This window comes from Brassica oleracea, chromosome C6 (genome assembly GCF_000695525.1).
Source record: "Brassica oleracea var. oleracea cultivar TO1000 chromosome C6, BOL, whole genome shotgun sequence".
Taxonomy (NCBI): domain Eukaryota; kingdom Viridiplantae; phylum Streptophyta; class Magnoliopsida; order Brassicales; family Brassicaceae; genus Brassica; species Brassica oleracea.
The window spans coordinates 38,282,481-38,302,268 of record NC_027753.1 but is presented as its reverse complement, the minus strand read 5'-3'; the positions used below and the strand labels follow the sequence as shown (position 1 = coordinate 38,302,268).

The 19,788-nt window shown below is 33.4% G+C and overlaps 2 protein-coding genes and 2 long non-coding RNA genes across 6 annotated transcripts; 3 read left to right on the top strand and 1 right to left on the bottom strand.

The window, feature by feature from the left end:
- The first annotated feature begins 1,216 nt into the window (after positions 1-1,216).
- LOC106300918 (target of Myb protein 1) lies at positions 1,217-3,969 on the top strand. Its single transcript, XM_013737185.1, has 10 exons — positions 1,217-1,466; positions 1,586-1,725; positions 1,814-1,892; positions 1,974-2,072; positions 2,164-2,277; positions 2,361-2,497; positions 2,731-2,806; positions 2,898-2,983; positions 3,061-3,270; positions 3,344-3,969. Exons 2-10 carry the CDS (start codon positions 1,616-1,618, stop codon positions 3,768-3,770), a joined length of 1,338 nt encoding a protein of 445 aa, XP_013592639.1. The 5' UTR covers positions 1,217-1,466; positions 1,586-1,615; the 3' UTR covers positions 3,771-3,969.
- Positions 3,970-6,988: 3,019 nt separating this feature from the next.
- On the bottom strand, positions 6,989-10,534 carry LOC106300921. Of its 3 annotated transcripts, none has more exons than XR_001262109.1 (3): positions 9,650-9,908; positions 9,499-9,543; positions 6,989-7,276 (listed from the first exon to the last, which is right to left on the bottom strand). It is a non-coding gene; the product is annotated as an uncharacterized LOC106300921 (long non-coding RNA). The 3 variants fall into 3 exon arrangements; XR_001262110.1 differs by lacking the exon at positions 6,989-7,276 and adding an exon at positions 10,145-10,534 and having other exon boundaries at positions 9,369-9,543; positions 9,650-9,781; XR_001262108.1 differs by lacking the exon at positions 6,989-7,276 and having other exon boundaries at positions 9,369-9,543.
- Positions 7,304-8,664, top strand: LOC106300920. Its single transcript, XM_013737186.1, has one exon. It carries the CDS (start codon positions 7,801-7,803, stop codon positions 8,557-8,559), a length of 759 nt encoding a protein of 252 aa, XP_013592640.1. The 5' UTR covers positions 7,304-7,800; the 3' UTR covers positions 8,560-8,664.
- A 3,897-nt stretch (positions 10,535-14,431) lies between the features above and the next one.
- On the top strand, positions 14,432-14,999 carry LOC106299029. The gene is made up of 2 exons (XR_001261649.1): positions 14,432-14,594; positions 14,716-14,999. It is a non-coding gene; the product is annotated as an uncharacterized LOC106299029 (long non-coding RNA).
- Positions 15,000-19,788: the final 4,789 nt, after the last annotated feature.

Genomic DNA, 19,788 nt, shown 5'->3' with positions numbered 1-19,788 from the left:
AATCGGTTCTTCGGTTTAAAAGTACTTAATTTATACCTAATTTATAACCAAAACATAAGTAAAATCGGTTCTTCGGTTTTAAAAGTACTTGATTTGTACATCTTATGTAACCAAAACATAAATGAAATCGATTCAAAAATAATAAAAAAAACATCAAACATGATCATTCAAAATCAAACGAAAAATAAACATAGTTATTAATAGAAAGAAAACCAAATAAATGAAACCATAAAGCGAAAAAACAAGTTCTCATAAAATGAAAAACATTAGAAATAATATCTTAATGTATTTTAGATACATATTAGGAATTAAGATCATGTTTGGTACAAGTTCTTTTTTGGGATTTTGAATGTTTCGGGTTCTATCGGATATCCATTTAATTTCGGGTTCAGTTCGGATAATACCCATAACCTGAAATACCATAAAACAAGATTCATTCAGTATTTATGTCGGATTCGGATCGGTTCAGATTCATTTTTATCGGATCGGATTCGGTTCAGATTTTCGGATTCGGTTTATTTGTCCAGCCCTAAAAGTATACATACCAATATGCTCATAGATAAATATCAAATCTATTTTTATGTTTTTGCTGCTTTTGGCCTAAAACTAAATCAAACGTCACTGATCTTTGCCTTGGCTTAAACTTCAAGAAGACTGGAGTCAGTCTTTCTGTGTATGGTCTTGTGTGTTGTTTGATGGTAAAGTTCGGTGATTGGTACGGGTAGGTCCTTCTTTCTAGACTTGTGTGTGATCCGTCGGCGTTTAATGGAGTCTATTCATCACCCAAACGCGTTTTCCACTTCTAATTTGTTTTCTTGCGTTTGGAAAACGCCTTTAGGTAATAGCGGTTTTGGACTCCTCGGAAAGACAAGTCAACGAATTATTTTACTGTATTTAAAATAATAATAATTATAAATACATTTTTATGATTATGTTTTTTTACAATTTTTAGTTAATCAAAATTCAGTAAGCATACTTAATTTTTTCAGTTACTTATATTTTTTCCAATTTATAATTAAGCAGCATTAAAAATGTAAAATAAATAATTTTCACTCATTTTTAAAAATATGGATAATTTTATTACGGAAAATAATATTATTTTTAAATTATAAAAAAGACAAGAAGAGATCTAAAACGAAGTCTTGTAATAACAGTTGACGGTGACTTGGTCCAAATGTCACCGACTGTGACATTAATAGCCAAAAGCAAGAGCAAGACCAAAACCCAAATCACAAGTTTGCCTTTTTCGTGCATCTAAATAGAAGAAGAAGAAAAGTCGGAGTTGATTCTAGACCCCCAGAGACAACACAACTACCTTGACACGATCAAAGAATAATCCTTGCCGTGTCCGAGTGAAAAAAGTTGAAACTTTTCCCTTCAAAATCGTCTCATCTCCTTCGATTCCTCAGCCATTAACAACTCTCCTCTTAGTTCCCTCTTCCCCTGGTTCTCTGGTCTGAACAAAGGTAAAAAAGTTCTTTTCTTTTGATTTCACCAGTGCTATGTTTTAGTTTGTTATTGCTGGGGACTAAAGAGAGATTGTGTTGTCTTTGATCTGTACTGATAGAAAGTTTACATCTTTTAGGGGATTTGACTGGTCAGAGATCATTATAAGATGGCGAACGATGCGGCTGCATGTGCGGAGAGAGCTACAAATGATATGTTGATTGGTCCTGACTGGGCTATTAACATTGAACTATGTGATATTATCAACATGAACCCTAGGTAAGGTTAACAAAAAACCATAATATACTATTCACGGCTAAGTTTCAGTTTCTTTTATGTAACAGTTTCTTTTTTTACTTTTGTTTAGTCAAGCAAAAGAAGCAGTGAAGGTGCTCAAGAAGCGGTTAGGAAGTAAAAACTCCAAAGTCCAGATTCTTGCTCTTTATGTAAGTATACTTGGTTTGGTTTCATGTATGTGATGAAACTCATTGTAAGATGATGCTTGGGGGGGCCTTTTTTTGGTGCAGGCGTTGGAGACTTTAAGTAAGAACTGTGGGGAGAACGTGTGTAAGCTTATCATAGACCGTAATGTTCTGACTGATATGGTCAAAGTAGTGAAGAAAAAGGTTTAAGCTAGCTCTCACTTACCTCTCTCCATTCTATTTATAGAAACTTGGCTTTACCTTTGTGAGTTTCTAATTATAACAAATGATGCAGCCGGAGCTGAATGTGAGGGAGAAGATACTAAGTTTGCTAGATACATGGCAAGAAGCTTTTGGTGGATCTAATGGTCAATACCCACAATACTACAATGCCTATAATGAACTCAGGGTATGTTAACTTTGAGAAATCAATGAGTCTTTTTTTTTTATTAATGTTTTTTTTTTAACGTTGATTATGATAATAACTCTTAGGCTACTGGAATTGAGTTTCCACCAAGAACGGAAAGTAGTATGTCCTTCTTTACTCCACCTCAGACTCAGCCAATTCCATTAGATGAAGACGCCGCTATTGAGGCGTCACTGCAAGGAGATGATGCTGCTAGCTTCAGGTAAAACTCTATCTTCTAGCTTCTATTGGTCTGGTTTTGTTATGGGTGAAGTGCAAGGCCAAGCCTGATGAAACATTCGCTTTAGGCTCCCAAAAATTTTGAATTTTTTTATATATATAGGCCCCCGAAACTATTAAAGTCTTTACTAAATCGTCTACAGCCCCCAAAATCTCAGGGTCGGCGCTGGAGTGAAGTATTATTTATTTTAGATTTTTTTTTTTTTTTTTTTGAAGTATGGAAGAGATTCAAAGTGCTGAGGGATCAGTAGATCTTTTAATGGACATACTTGGAGCACTTGATTCCGCGGAGGTAAGAAGTTTGCTTATTGCTATGTTCATAACAAGGAAACTGATAGGTTTGTGTTTGAAGTAATGGGAAACTAAACTGTTTGTTGTTGCAGGGTTTGAAAGAAGAGCTTGTAGTTGATTTAGTTGAGCAATGTCGTACTTATCAAAAACGTGTGATGACTCTTGTCAACACCACAACGTGAGTTTTCTTCTTCTTGCTTCATGAATCATCACCTGATGTTTCATCCCCTTTTGATGATGTTTCTTTTCTTTCAGAGATGAGGAGCTTCTATGCCAGGGATTGGCATTGAATGATAACTTGCAGCGTGTTCTTCAGCGTCACGACGATATCGCCTCTGTTCCTTCAGATGGAAGCGGCGCAACAGCTCCTCCTCCTCCTCTTCCTCCAGCTCAGCTTGTCAGCATCAATCATGATGATGATGAAGACGATGAATCAGATGATGACTTTGCTCAGCTATCTCACAGGTAAAGAGTATAGTATTCCTATTTTGAGAGATTGACATTTGTTTTTTAAAACTATCTTTTAACTCTTTACAAGGTCTAAAAGAGATTCCAATCCTATTCTTCCTCCTCCTCCACCACCTCCATTGAGACCAGTACATGGTACTACTGAGTCAGGTTTGGTGGATTTTCTTAGCGGTGATGTCTTTAAACCTCAAAGCTCTTCTCAAGGAGTAAAGCAGCCTCTTCCTGCTCCTCCTACTGCTGCTGCTTCTTCTTCTCCTGCTCCATGGGATACTGAGGTTATCAGGAACCTACCACCGCCGCCTTCAAGGCACAACCAGAGGCAGCAGTTCTTTGAGCATCATCACTCGAGTAGCGGCTCTGATTCCTCCTACGATGGTGGTCTTGTTGGGCAGACCAGGAACCTCTCTTTGAATACTGAAACCAAGAAAGCAGAGGATATGCTTTTCAAAGACTTGGTTGAGTTTGCTAAAACTAGGTCGTCCAAGCCCAAAGATTAGGTCGTTTTTGAGTCTTTTGCTTGTGTAACAATCACTGCTTTAACAATTAACAGTCATATGATATTTGAGTGTGCCTTATTGTTAAATACATTTGTGTTACAACCAGTCACGTTCAAGATACATATAACATTATGCACCCAAAACAAAACCAATAACTAACAATAGAATGACTCGGCTTTTGGCTTATGTTTATTTTTTCCTTTTCATTTTTTTTTTAATTTAGGTATCTTGTAGATGGTTATGTAAAGATTTCGAGTTTTATACGTTTAGTTTGCAATACAAGTTTATATAATCAATATTTGGAAAAATAAAAAATCCATTTAGTTAAACTCCAAAAATGTTTAAAATTAATAACTTCAAGAGAGGTGGGGGACAATTAAACACTTTATACTAGCCACTAAGAGCATGATTAGTGGGAGTTCTTAGGCTGAGGTTCTTAGCAGAATATAAGAAGCTGTCTCTTAACTTTTAACTAAAAAAACTAAAAACCGGCTCTTAAATTTATGAGCATCTCTAAAAGAAACTTTATAACTTAAAATATATAGTGTTTTTTTCTCCAGAAAGAAACTTCAAAACTTCAAATTTAGAGTTTTTGGTCCTTATAATTAATTACACATCATATTTATGATTTTTAAGTATTTTCTCATTTATCGTTTTAATCTTTAAAATTTTTGTATATCATAAATATTTCAAATTTATTTTTATAAATTCAAATTTTACACATAAAATTAAATAAAAATTCTAAAGAGGGATTTATAATATTGTAAAACTAGAATTAGACAACAAGAATATTACAAAATAAACTTAATAAAAAAAGTTTTTTGAAAAGATACATGAAGACATAATTATTGCACAAAATTAAATATTACAACAACACTAATAGTCTAATATTTGCGTTGGAACCTCTAAAATATTGTTCAAACAAATTTTGTTTAATCGAAAGTTGATCATTACGGAAATAATTTTATAAAATAATGTGATATTTTGCTTGTACTTTAATAACTAATTATGTATTATTATTTATAATTTTATATTTTATTGGAAGATTTTATTAATTAATATTACTGTAATATTATTATATATGACTAGTGATTTATAAAAGTTTTATGGATTTATATTAATTATGACAAATATAAAGACATTAGTGTAAATTACAAATAATTTTGAAGTTAAATTTGAAGTTTTGCTTTTGGAGAAGAACATCTTGAAACTTCAAATATAGAATTTTGCAAACTCTAAAATAGAGTCTTTTTGGAGATGCTCTAAGGACATTTCCAACCCCACTTTATTTTTCACTCTAAAATAGATTTTAAAAATGTTTCAATGATATTATATTTTCTACTCTTAGTAGATTAAAAAATGAGTTTACTTTATATACCTAGTAAAAAAATTTTTTGCTCATCATTCTATTTTTCACTCTAAACTAGAGTAGGAGCATAGTTGTTTTATTTTAGAATGAAAAATAGAGTGAACCATTAGAGATGGTCTAACCCAACACACCATTAGTTTTTGGACGCTTACCATCCCTTTTCCATACTTCAGTGTTTTGAATGAACCATTAATTTTCAAGCGAGTTTGATCAAAGCTAACAATAGAATGAAGATATTTAACAACTCAATTGTTTGTTTTGTGGATAAAAAAAAGAATTAGCATATCCTCCTCTTATTTATAGGAATCAATTCCCGCTTTACATTTTTCCTGTTTTGTAGGAGCTATTAGTTCCAATTTCTTATTTAAAGGACTTGAAACAAAATGAAAAGAAAACCACACAGTAGATTCATACCAACTTTAAAGCCATCTTCTTTTTTTTGGAATCTTGACAAGCTACTATAATGAAGATCATTCCATTGATTCTCATGGTCACCATTATAGTCTTGACATCATTTCCAGCTTCCATCAAAGTCGTGGAAGCCGCGGCAGTTCCACCAGCGTGCAAATGGAAGGGTCCTTGCCTAAACTCCATTATAAGCGGGGCACCAGCACCAAAAGGTTGTTGTGTGAAGTTTAAACATAACAATGCGCAAGCTTGTTTAACAAGTCTCATTCATTCCAAGGATATTGAGATAAACAAACGTGTGTTTGATGTTTTTCAAAAATGTAATCAATGTAAGAAATAGAGAGTATCATCCTTTATCGTTGGAGAATAAGCACTATGGCGAATATATTTTCATATAATGTATGTAACTTTTATATGATTGAACAAATCATTTTTATACGTAACTAGTGGTTTCTTCAGCGTGATTGTGCTTATATTTAATTTTAGTAACTAAATTAAAGTTGGTATATTCTAATAAATCATTTTGTTTTCCATAAGTTAACTGTCGCCGCCATCCGCCATGTTTTTCAGTTTTCAGCATTTCGTTTAGAGACGTACCCAAAATTCGAACCATACAATTTTGAAATGGAAATTTTAACTGAAACCACGAGATGGCAGTCTACTGGCAGGCGAATTCCGGTGAGCTAAACGACCTAGGTTTGAATGCATCCCACTACAATTTCACTTTGTAGCTATGCTTTAGATTTCATTTGAAAATCCAGTGTAAGTCCATCCGTGGCCGCAACACCTAGTTTAGGAATTAGTCTGGATATCTCCATGGATATGATATACTCCAAAGTTACAAAAAAAAAATTAACTGAAACCAAGTCAACGTGAAATGAAATAAAATGTTGACTTTAACTGGAATTCCCCAAGGAAAAACTGATTCCACATGATGATCTGTTTTTTTGCAAAAGAATATTTGTGGAGTTTAACTAAATGAATTTTTATTTTTTTCGGTTGTATGATTATACGAACTTTTTGTGCAAACTAAACGTATATATCTGGATATCTACAAAAGGATAGACATGGACTGATGCACACGATATTCAGTCTCGAAGAGAAGTACCAAGACTCAAGAGTTACACTGTGACTTGAATTCACATTTTCGCGACCTATATCTTCAAGACTGTTCCTACTCCGAATATTTTTAAAATATTTCTCTTCATTTATATTTAAATCTTTCATTTTTTTTGAACATTTTTTTTTGCTTTATTTTTTTTTAAAACGTTCTCAAGCTAAAATACTAAAAGCCCATTTGTCTTTATTTTCTTTAGACATATTATTTAAAAAAAAATTCTTTTGTTTTTGAACAATATGTGATTATTTGACAAATATATTGGAATGACTTTAATGTTTTTTAATTATTTTTATTTATAATTTCAACAGTTGTAAACTCGGTTACAAGAAGAAATAATGTTGGATCAATATATTTGTTTCATATTAAAAAAAATAAGGTAACAAATCATGAAATGAGATTGCTATAGTTTATATATAGTAGCTTTCGTTTCCTAAGAAAAATATTAGTATATTGGGAAGATATGTTTATGGTTATACTAAAATTGTGAACTGTTCACTGTTTGCAGGGACACCCATCGACGCTCCAATTTATTTTTCAATCCTGCCAATATTCTCTTAAACGAAATGTTGTCTGCCAAGTTATCTGATTTTGGAGCGTCGATGCGTGTCCCTGCAAACAGTGAACAGTTCACAACTTTAGTCCAGTGCACGCTGGGTTACTTGGATCCAGAATATTTGCACCCAAGCACATTTAGCGACAAAACTGACGTCTACATGCATAGGTAGTGAAAATGTGAGTTTTAGTCACAGGGGAAACTCTTGTGTCCTTGAGTTATAGTATACGTTTAGTTGGACAAGTTATCTAAGTTTTCTGAATTCATTGGTTGCGTTAAGTCCCTCTAAATACGCATACATTTTGCATCATGCAACAAAATACCGAATGAAAAAGTAGGACGAAGCTATTATTGACGGACTCAATTGTTTTGGTTTTTGTAAAAAAATAGAATATGGAGGCTTACCATCCCGCACCCCCCCCCGCCCTCCTTCTTTGTAGGAATCAATTCCCACTTTCTATATTTCAGATTTTTATATGAACCATTCTCTTAATTTCCAAGTTCCTATTTAAAGATCTAAAACAAATATAAATAAAGCAAAAGGTCATTTCTACAAATCAAAGTAAATTCTTCATTAACCATGAAGATCATTTCTTTGACTCTTATTCCATTTTTAATATCCATGGCACCATATCCAACTTTGAGCAAAGCCCCTTTCGGCACTCCTTCTGCCGGTGGCGGCTCTGTTGGGTTTAACGCCCCTACTGGCCCCGGCTATAGGAGTGGGGATACCGCCCCCGGCGGCTCTAGTGGGATTAACGGCCCTAATGGCCCCGGCTATAGGAGTGGGGGTCCCGGTAGGAATGGCGATACTAGCTCTGGCTATAAAAATGGATCTCCACCCGGTAAGCGAGTAGGTGGAGGCGACCCTGGTGCGGCTATCGTTGTGTTCCCAAAGAAACCTGTACCAACGCCAGTACCAGCAGAATGCAAACCAATTGCAGGATGCGTCACTAAGCATATAGCCGGAGGCAACCCCACGGTGCCTCAATACCATGGACCATGTTGTAATCAATTTAAAAACAAAGTATCGTGTGTGTGTAAATTCCTTATGTCCACGAATGCTAAGCAACAAAGGGCTGCTGATGGTGTGGTTCGAGGTTGTAATTTTAAAAATCCCATTTGTATAAAGAAGCCAATGCCAGCAGCATGCAGACCAGATGTTAAGCATTGTGTCGAAATGCATATGTACAGAAGAGCTAGCAATCCTACATTCGGAAGCCCATGTTGTCAGAAATTTAAAACCTCGAAACGATGTATCATGGCGTTTAAAAGCTCTCCGGATCCTCATTTAAGCCAAGCAGCTAAGGGTGTTATTGCAGGTTGTCATTTTCAATAAATAATTGTACAAAAGACCTAAAAATGACAATATTAGCAAACCTATTTTGAGACAATGTACATATTGGTTTTTATATGGTGAAATGAAAATATATGTATTACTATATACTGGCGTTTTGTATTTGTATGTGCGAATATGTAAATACTATTTCTCTTTCAGAATGAAAAATATATACATGGTATGATTCGTATCCGTGTTATGCGCACGTTCATGTGTAATATTTTTACAAAATGTTTGTTGTTGAAGTCGTATGCTTTGTGGAAATGACAGGCCAGACAGGCCAAATGTAAGCGTTGTTTGCCATGAAGAGCTGTACGGATGAATCCACGGCCCAAACTTCTTAATCTTTAAAAAATTAATTAGGCAAATTTCTGTTTTGGGCTACATCCTACACGCATGGAGTATACTTGCGGACCTGAATTGTTGAGTTTATTTTTTCATAGTATGTAGTTAAGAACAATAATAAATTATATATCTAACAGATGTTATTTTGATAATTTCTTTTTATCATTCACGATTTTTGGATGAACTAGATTTTAATAGATGGTTCTTTAAAACATATCAAACCGAAGTCAAATTTAGTAACTTTTTGTAAAACAATTGAAAAAATGTTGAAGGTAGATGACTATTTTTACTTTTTATACCCCTAGTTAAAAAGCTTTCTGAATACGCGTTTCTTAAGATTAGATCATAATTATCCCTAGAACCCTTTTAGAGTCTCTTAATGATTTTTTTAGTAATAAATGTTAGTTAAGAACTTTAAGTTACGAAACACCTACTTTTTGTCCTCCATTAGTTTCTTAATTAAAGGTTAAGAAATTTTTTTTGATTGTTTACGATAGAGAAATTGTTTTTGATTGTTTACAAGATAGAAGAAGAAGGAAGAACATGCGAAGGAGAATGAAGAACAAAGGCTATATATACAAGTTTGTGAATTACCTTGAATATATACAAGCTTGTCTCTGCATCAAATCCTCCTGCGAACTAAACATACAACAAATAAACAGATTTATTAAGAGTTTGGACAAACAAATGTTGTAGCAGAACCAAACCAAAACAGAAGAAAATGATCAAGGCCTTTTGCTTTTACCTGATGAACACGGAACGCGAATCTGACGCCTTGAACAATAAGCTCTTCCTCTTCAGGGCGCACCGCCTCCAATCTCTGCAGATACTCTCTTCATATACTTCATTGCTAGTTTCACAGAAACACCAATTTTATCTGAAAATCACATTTGTAAACGCTACACACTTGAATACAAACTTCCATATTCCAAATTTTCTATTTGCACAAACTTTCACCATTTAAAACACGCAAAACAGAAAACACAATAATAGAGTAAAGACAAAACAATCTTCTTACATTGTCCTGCATGTGCCAGCCAGCAACAATTCACTTTAATCAAAGAATGGGGACCATAACAATAGTCCGTTTCTATTATATTCTTCATTCATCACACTACTCCAATCAAATATTAAGTAGTGACCACAAGTAACTAGCTAAATCAAACCATTACCGATTTGTAATCAGACCATTAAGCAAAAAAAAAACAAAACAAGAGTTTAGTGCACAAGTGTTACTGACCTGACTAGTAATGCCGTTTTCGAGCATCCAATCAACATGAATCTGGAAAGTTTTGAACTTTGTAGCAGCTGATTCCTTCATCCCCGAGAGGCTATAAACACAGGGAGACTGAGACGTATTAACCATCAAAAGCCTCTCGACCTTTGCTTCTTAATCAGCAAAACATGGACTTTCAGTTCCTTAATCAAACCTCCAGTTGATTTGTCTGGTAATCGGATGAGAATCTCCATGATGATCTCTGGAGGAAGTTCGAAAGATTCCCGTGAGGTTTCCTTCATGATCTCTTTTCTTAACTAAGAGACGTGCTTTGGATTTATTTCTTTTTTTCACTTTTTTTTAAATTCTAATTACCTTAAGAAACGTATTTAAGAAACTGGTTAGTGATGGCCTTAGATGTATCATCAATGATGATATTTCATGAAAACTTTGTCTTGGTCAATTCTTCCTAAGACCACGATACTCACTCAAGACTCAATACCGATCAAGCAAAGATAGTCATGCGAAAGCAAACAGAAATATCTAAGCCCGATGGCTTCTCTACCGCTACTAGTAGGGTATGGAGTGACAAAAACGTTTTTGTGTAATAGCTATTATTTTTTATCAACTCAGAGCAGGTTTATCAGCCTATCTTAGTATAGGGCTCTTCCCAAAAAAATTAATAAAAATATAAGTGAATCCCATTGTTTGCTTAATAAACGGCTTTTCCGTATGCAAAATAAAAAACGTTCTTTCTTTGTTTCTCTTTGTTTCTTGCACTGTTCGCGGGTCTTATTCCACGATTGATTAACCTTTTAATTTTTTTTTTATTAGACAAAAATAATAATAATAAAAAAATCAAATAAGAATCCTATGCTAAGATTCAGCGTTGAACATGTTCTTAAAAGTTTTGTAGATAAATTAGTATACATTGAAAGGTTGATACTCCATAATTGGGACCGCCTAGAGAGGTTTGATGTTTGATAGGAGCAATGGTATGTCTAATGTCCATGGATGTTGATTAGTCACTATCATTTTTCGATATGTGGTTTTTTGATGGAAATTTAATTTTCATTAAACTGATATTAACCGGCCATCACTGAAAGAAAAAAGGAGAATTTTGCTACCGAGTGAAAAACAAACAAAATCTATTTACTTAACCATTTTCAAATACTAACATTCAGATTAACATATAAGCTGCTTTATCTATATTTCATCTATGAAGATTTACAAAGAAACATATATAGATATACACATATACGTATTTATAAATTCATCAGCTGTCGTTCCGTGATTACAAATAAACAAAGACGCCACAAAGTCCACATAGTCTTGTATATATATATGGACAACAATTGGATAACAAAAAGGGAACATTATATAAGTAGTTTATTATCTGGATTCCGTTTTCAGCTGCTATCGTATCACGTTTTTTAAGTCCTTAAGATAATAAAGTGGTAGTGACAAAAAAAAAAAAGATAATAAAGTGGAAGGACTAGTCAACAGCTGCATTCATCAGACTATTCAATAGCCACCTTCATATGTTAGTCAAACTTTGGTCCAAATCACCTATTTGTTTTTATCCCAATATTATAGTCTATAAATACTAATCACCCAAAGTTCACATGACTCAGGCTTCCAACTCTTATAAATAAGAGAGACAAAGAGAGGGAAAACGTCTTATTCGGACCTGCAGTATGAGTCTTGGGAAAATACATGCCTGAACAATTCAAGTTGTCTAAAACATACCCGAACTAAACGAAAATCTAAATTACATACCCAGATTATTAAAGTTCGGCTTAAACATACCTCGACTCAAACGCTGTTAAATAATTATTAACGGTGATTAGTCAGATGCTTAGTTGGCGGATGAGTCAGCATGATCAATTAATGGGCCGATAATATTATGCATATTACAGAGTTTATAATAATTTTTTTCAGGCCAAAATTTTTATAAGATCAATACGCCTCATTGCTAGTCGTCTCATTGTCTCTAGCATCTCAACTAGTGGCATCGCACGTGCTTTCTCTAGTGTCTTATTGTATGACTCTGAATTGTTGTTGAGAGCATCTTCACAACAACATGTCGTCGTAAAAAAGGCTCTACTACAAGTCTCGGGGTTCCTGGCCATTAACGCATCGTAGACCTCTTTATCATAATCCTCAAACTCTTTCATGCTTTCTTTGTAGTCGGCTTCGTTATGACTTTCAACGACACTCCAGAACAATTTCTTCATCTGAGGCTTGTTCGGATAGAGCTTCCTCAAATTCCCATAGATATGCCTTGCACACATCCGGTGCTCAATGCTTGGTAACTCCTCATCCACAGCTATAAGCAAACCTTTCTGTCTATCTGAAACAAGTGTGAAGCCATCACCATTTCCAAGTTTCAAATCTTCCTTCAGCTTTTGCAAGAACCAAACCCATGTGTCAGTGTTCTCTTTATGCACCACTGCCCAAGCAAGAGGGTAAATCTGGTTGTTTGCATCCCTTCCCACATCAGCTAGAAGTTGGCCCTTAGCCATGGTTTTGAGAAAGCACCCATCTATCCCAAAATAGGTCGACAAGAGGCTAGCCATGTGTCTCGCAGAACAGCAAAACAAACGTAGAAACGATAGAAAACTTCAAGTCCAGCAGCCCCAATAACAGTTCTAAGATCTGTCGACGATCCTGCATTTCTCCTGCCCACCAAAAAATAGATTTAAAATTTTAAACACTTAGAATATACATATCTCTGTTCACCAAATGCAAAAAAAAAAATGGCTAACTTTTTAATTTCTATTTCGTAGTCTTTGATCCTGCGAAATTGTTCGTCATACTCCGCTTGAATGAGGTCCAAAGCTTTCTTCCTTGCCTTTCGACATTGTTCACTAGATGGATTCAAATTGTAGCGTAGCTGAATCTGGTCTTGCAAGACTTTGGGCTTAACATCTGGATCCTCCCTCACTTCATTCAAGAACATCTTTGCAATGCGTGAATCCGATAATATCTTGCAGTGTCCATCTTTGAAACAACTATGGACATCTTGGAAAGTCTTCACCATCCATTGTGAAACAGATTCTTCAAACGAGCAATAAATCCTCCAAGAACATGGGATTTCGCCTTCATCAACTTCTACTCCACATTTTGCCTCAGATTTTATATCTCCCCATCTAGTGAATTGGATATTCCAACCTCCTTTTAATGCATACTCAAAGACTGCATCTTTAAAATCTTTGATGCTATCAAATACTTGCCTTATGTGTAACTCTCCACTGCCTCTCTTCCATCCTTCATAAGGTCTACGATTTTGTTCTTCTTCGTCGTCAGAACAAAGAGGAGTGTCTCTGTAGTTTTCATTATCTTCTCCATCAGAAATCTCACCTATAACAGCTTCTACACGAATGTCTTCTTCAAACTCATCATCCCCATTTTGATTATCATCTTCTTCAACCTCTTCTGTCTCGCCAATATTCTGATCTTCTTCTTGAACCTCTTCATTCACTACTGCATCTTCGACATTCTCATGCTCCATATAAATTTCAACAAAATTTGTACAACGAGCCGCTTCACACATCAGTCGAAAGGTGTCACTAGCATTACCCAATATTTTCAGATCCTTCATCTTCTCATAAGGTAGTTTGTACCAGATTCTTTGACCATACAAAGGCATTGGGAAATCCTCCATCAATCCTCTAAACAGAAATTCAGCTTGTGTCTGAAGCATATGCCTTTCCCCTCCACTGTATGTTACATCTCCATCTTTTTCAGTCACAAACTTCCCACGGTAATATATTTGAAATACCGTATCTTCTTTCTCACTAAAAATTCACGAAATATATAATCAGTCCCTTCGAAACCTTAATTAAAAATTTTATTCAAATTACCATTACATGACTTACCTCATTTTTAGAAGGCTGATGAATTATCCAGCTCTTTGTTTCCTAACTCTGATTTTGTTTGTGATTTTGGAGCAGATAAAGTGATGAAGATAAAAAAGCTTCTTGTCTGCGATTTATTTCTAGGGATTTCGTCGTGAAATTTGTTTTTAGAGAGACACAAAAAGACGTAGTTTCATTAAAGTCCACTTCTAAAAATTTTGGCCTGAAAAAAATTATTATACACTCTGTAATATGCATAATATTATCGGCCCATTAATTGATCATGCTGACTCATCCGCCAACTAAGCATCTGACTAATCACCGTTAATAATTATTTAACAGCGTTTGAGTCGAGGTATGTTTAAGCCGAACTTTAATAATCTGGGTATGTAATTTAGATTTTCGTTTAGTTCGGGTATGTTTTAGACAGCTTGAATTGTTCAGGCATGTATTTTCCCAAGACTCATACTGCAGGTCCGAATAAGACGTTTTCCCGACAAAGAGATACTACATACTAATGGCTAAGATGCCAAGTTCATCGAAGCTCCTTGCGGTGATGATTTTCTCATTCATGGCGCTTTTCATAATATCCCAGGCTCGAACCCTTTCTCCTGGTACGCTTCCATATACATCATCATATAAACATATAATATTAAATCAAATCTGGATGAATCATTGGTTTCGTGTCAACTGTGGCATTATTATTAATTAATATGGTTAGGACCTGTGTTACAGGTAGGAAATTAACTCAGTACCCGGCTCCGTCGTACGGACCGTACACTCCTGTTCCTCCTGGATGTTTTAATCCACCTGGCTGTCGTCCATGAGAGTTTAAATTTGGTTCACATGAACTATTATCAAATAAAATAAGGTGATGTATTATGTATATGGGTTATGGGTATCTTCATATATTATCATGATTTTCTGGGGAATAAAATGCTTGTGAGATCCATGTTATAAATACAGTATGTTGCAGTTTGTAATGGATAAGTGATATTTATGTTTCTTTTGTATGGTCATCATGATGTCTCTGTTTAATGAACAAAAGATCCTCTCAGTCACACCAGTTCGCCCTAGTTTCTCTCCTTGACACGACTATCGAGGAGCCGCAGCCGTCAACGTTTTCCGACGCCAGCGGCACTGTAGCTCGCCGGCGTCGCCTCTGTCCTTATCTACTCACAGCTTCCTCGTTCACTTGCTTCATTTTAGTCTCTTCTGCTCCTGTGTTCAAAACCTTGCTCCCTGTTATGGCTTCTCTTCTATCTCTATCTGAGGTTCTTTGTTTGAAACCAATCATTGGTCTCTTCGTTGAGAAGTCCCAGCAGGCTGACTCGTGTGATTCTTCGTTTCCATGTGACCTCTTGCCGTTCTTGTGCTTTAGATCGACGAGCTACGGATCTGTTTTTGATTGGGTTTTAGTGCGGATCTGTTTGGGCCTGATCCGAAGAGTCTATCATCAAAGTTTCTCGAGCCGTTGCGACTTAATAGGCAAATGTTTTACTCCACTGTCCCCATACAGGCTGTACCGTCGACGACTTTGCGTGTAGTCCTACTCTGGCAGTCTCCCCGCATCTCACTCCAACACCATCCAATTTCAGCATTTCCCGACTCTGTCAGTTGCAATCCTTCAGGCAAAGTTCTTCTTTGGGCTACAGCCTACACGCATGGAGTATTCTCTTAAACCATCGTCGTTATTAATGTGAGTAACCATTTTCTTAATTATTTTGTGGTCGTCATATTCAATAAAATAGACTCTTCTTGATTATCAATTGGGAGCACTATTTTGGTCCTCGTTAAGACAACATTTTATCAACTCCTTGCAAGTTGGTAGAAAAGGCAGAAAAGAGAAATAATCCTAACTATCACAAAATCAAAAGTTTTGCTCAAAAATTAGCATACAATTAAAAAAATTACCACAATAGCACTAATGAAATATTAAAAATACATTTTTTGTTACTTTTTGTGGTTTAGATTTATGATTATAGGTTTGGATATAGTATTTAGGAGGTTGGATTAAGGTTAGAGTTTAAATATAAGATATTTTTGTATTTTTATTGATTAATAAATGTTATTTTAGGGAATTTGGTCTTTGAATACTAGTTTGTTACAAAAACTGAAAATGATATTTAAGAAATTTGCCCCAAAAAGAAAGAAAAATCAAATTTTCTAAATTACTCTTACAACCGAAAGGTAACAGTATCTAAATGACAAAATTTAAGAACAATACTAAATTAGATATCTAATAGATGTTATTTTGACAATTTTCTTTTAAATTATTCAAGTTTTTGGATGAACTTAATTTTTAATAGATGTTTCTTAAAATATCTCAAATTTAAGTAAAAATTAGTAACTTTTAGTAAAACAATTGAAAAACATTGAAGGTATATGACTATTAATGTTTTCACTTATCGTTTCAATTATATCACTAATTTAAAAATTGTCTGAATCTGCATTTAAAAACTTATGTAGTTCATCAGTGATTACATTTCATGAAAACTTTGTGTCTTGGTCAATTCTTCTTAAGAGCATCTTTATCCCTGAAACTCCAAATGGGGTTTCTTAATTTTTTTTTTTTTTTTTTTTTATTTTTTCGAATTAAAAAAAAAATGATTATAGGTTTGGATATAGTATTTAGGAGGTTGGATTAAGGTTAGAGTTTAAATATAAGATATTTTTGTATTTTTATTGATTAATAAATGTTATTTTAGGGAATTTGGTCTTTGAATACTAGTTTGTTACAAAAACTGAAAATGATATTTAAGAAATTTGCCCCAAAAAGAAAGAAAAATCAAATTTTCTAAATTACTCTTACAACCGAAAGGTAACAGTATCTAAATGACAAAATTTAAGAACAATACTAAATTAGATATCTAATAGATGTTATTTTGACAATTTTCTTTTAAATTATTCAAGTTTTTGGATGAACTTAATTTTTAATAGATGTTTCTTAAAATATCTCAAATTTAAGTAAAAATTAGTAACTTTTAGTAAAACAATTGAAAAACATTGAAGGTATATGACTATTAATGTTTTCACTTATCGTTTCAATTATATCACTAATTTAAAAATTGTCTGAATCTGCATTTAAAAACTTATGTAGTTCATCAGTGATTACATTTCATGAAAACTTTGTGTCTTGGTCAATTCTTCTTAAGAGCATCTTTATCCCTGAAACTCCAAATGGGGTTTCTTAATTTTTTTTTTTTTTTTACTTTTTCGAATTAAAAAAAAAAAAACGAACCAATCGTGAGCTGCCACGTGTTAGTGGAGCCCGCGAACAGTGTAAGAAACCCTTAAGAATCGACTACTATTTAGTAGTTTTTGTAACCGGTTTCTTAAAAAAAAGTGGGTCCTACGCGGAAGCCACACGTTAAAAAACCCTGTAGTATACCCGGATAAAGATGCTCTAAGACCACGATACTCACTCAAGACTACCGAGCAAAGGAAGTCATGCGAAAGCAAACAGAAATATCTAAGCCAGGTGGCTTTTGTAAAGCTACTAGTAGGGTATGGAGTGACAAAAACGATTTGTTATACCTATTATCAACTTATAAATTTTGTAGATAAGTCAGAATATATTGTAAGGTTGATACTCCATAGTTGGGACCGTGTAGAGAGGTTTGATGTTTGATAGCAGCAATGTTATCTCCAACGTCCATGCATGTCACTATCAGTTTTCGATATGTGGTTTCTTTTTTTTATGGAACTTTAATTTTCATTAAACCGATATTAACCGGTCATCATTGACAAAGAGCAAAAGGATAATTTTGCTACCGGGTGAAATCAAACAAAATCTATTTACTTAACCTTTTCCAAATACAGTAAAACCTCTATAAATTAATAATGTTGGGATTTTGAAATTTTATTAATTTATAGAGATATTAATTTATAGAAGTTTTTTTATTTAGATTTCTCATTTTAAGATATATTTATTTTAAGATAAAAAAAGTATTTGATTTTAATGTATAGACATTTATTATTATATTTTAAAATTTGGTATTTATATTAATTTTATTATATTATTTAATGTATATAATATATATTGCATAGAACTTAAATGTGGTTTTAGATATAATATTATTAAATCTCATCAAAAATATATTAAGTGTTAAAAAAATATAAAATAACTTCATTGTGAATATAAATAAACAATATAATAATAAGTTTTTACTTATATAAAATATGTATACATATAAATTATTAATTTATAATTTTAATGGGACCATATATTTACACAGAATTTTTTAAAAACTCGATTTGTGTCAAATTTAGAACTGGTCTAAATTGGAACCGGCGAAATTTATTAATTTATAGAGATTATTAATTTATCGAGTATTAATTTATAGAGGTTCTACTGTACGAGCATAATTAAGTTGAGATAATGTAGTGGAAGGACTATTCGATAGCTACATTCATTAGACTATTCAATGGCTACATTCATCAGACTATTCAATAGCTACATTCATCAGACTTAGGCCTGAGACTTATTATCCGAGATCCAGATTCGCTCCGAAAATAGGATATCCGGGGTGACCGGATCCGAATCCGGATAGTAAAATCTTGGATCCGTGCAAACTGAATCCGGATCCGGATATCTTAATTTTTAGGTCCGGATATCCGGATCCGGATCCGCATTTTTAAAATACATTAAATTTTTAAATTTTATTAATATTTATAGTTGATATATTAATATTTATACATGAATTAATCTTATAATATTATATTTTAGTTTTTACAATATTATAAACATATATAAATATATTTATAAATATTTAATTTATGTATTATATTAAAAAAATTGTATTTTTTGTTAAAAAAAATTATTTTTAATTATTTTGACGGATTCGGATCCGGATCCGGATATCCGCGGATAATAGAATATCGAGACGGATATCTGAAACCCGGATATCCGGAAACCACGAATCCGGATCCGGATATTAAATCCACGGATCCGACGGATCCGGATCCGGATCCGAATACCCTAAATTTCCCGGATATCCGGATCCGTCCCAGGGCTAATCAGAGTAGTCAAACTTTGGTCCAAATTACTTATTTGTGGTCACCCCCAACAAAATTTACTAGGCCGGGAATGTGGAAACTATTAACAGAATCTTTGGTTTTCCATTGAATTAGATAACTTAGATTTAAGGTTAAGTTGTGTTTTTAGTCAGAATTATTTTAGTAATACAATGGTCAATGGTCAATGGTTAATGGTTAAGGCTCTGAGCGTATGAAGAGGAACCGAACCCTTCACGATAAGGAAAGCCAGAAGGGTATAAATGTAAATTAATAAAACAATTTTTTTAAATCTTAACTAGATCCTGAATTAATTAACGGATATGAATTTTCAGTTTTTAATTATTTATTTTATTAAATGATGTATTTGTAATATTCGTTCATATTATATTCATTAAGTAAATATTTTTTTTGCATCTTAAAATATATATTTTTTTACGAATGTGTGATATCATATAAAAAATATATAAAAAAATGAGTATATATAGTTAATTAGATAATTGTAAAAATAGAAAAAAAAATTCGTGTGCGATATCATATAAATAATGATCCGCCAAGTTAACAAAAATCAAGATTTTTATATGTGTAATTTTTTTTATTTTGACCATTTCCTTAAAACTATATTAAATTTTACATATTTTGATTAGAATATTTTTAATATCTTTACCTTTTTATTTGAAATGCATCTCAATATTTTGTAAAAAATTATAACAAAAGATTTAAAAAATATTTTTAGATACTGTCAAAAAAAAATATTTTTAGAATTTGTTTGAAAAATACGAAAATTACATT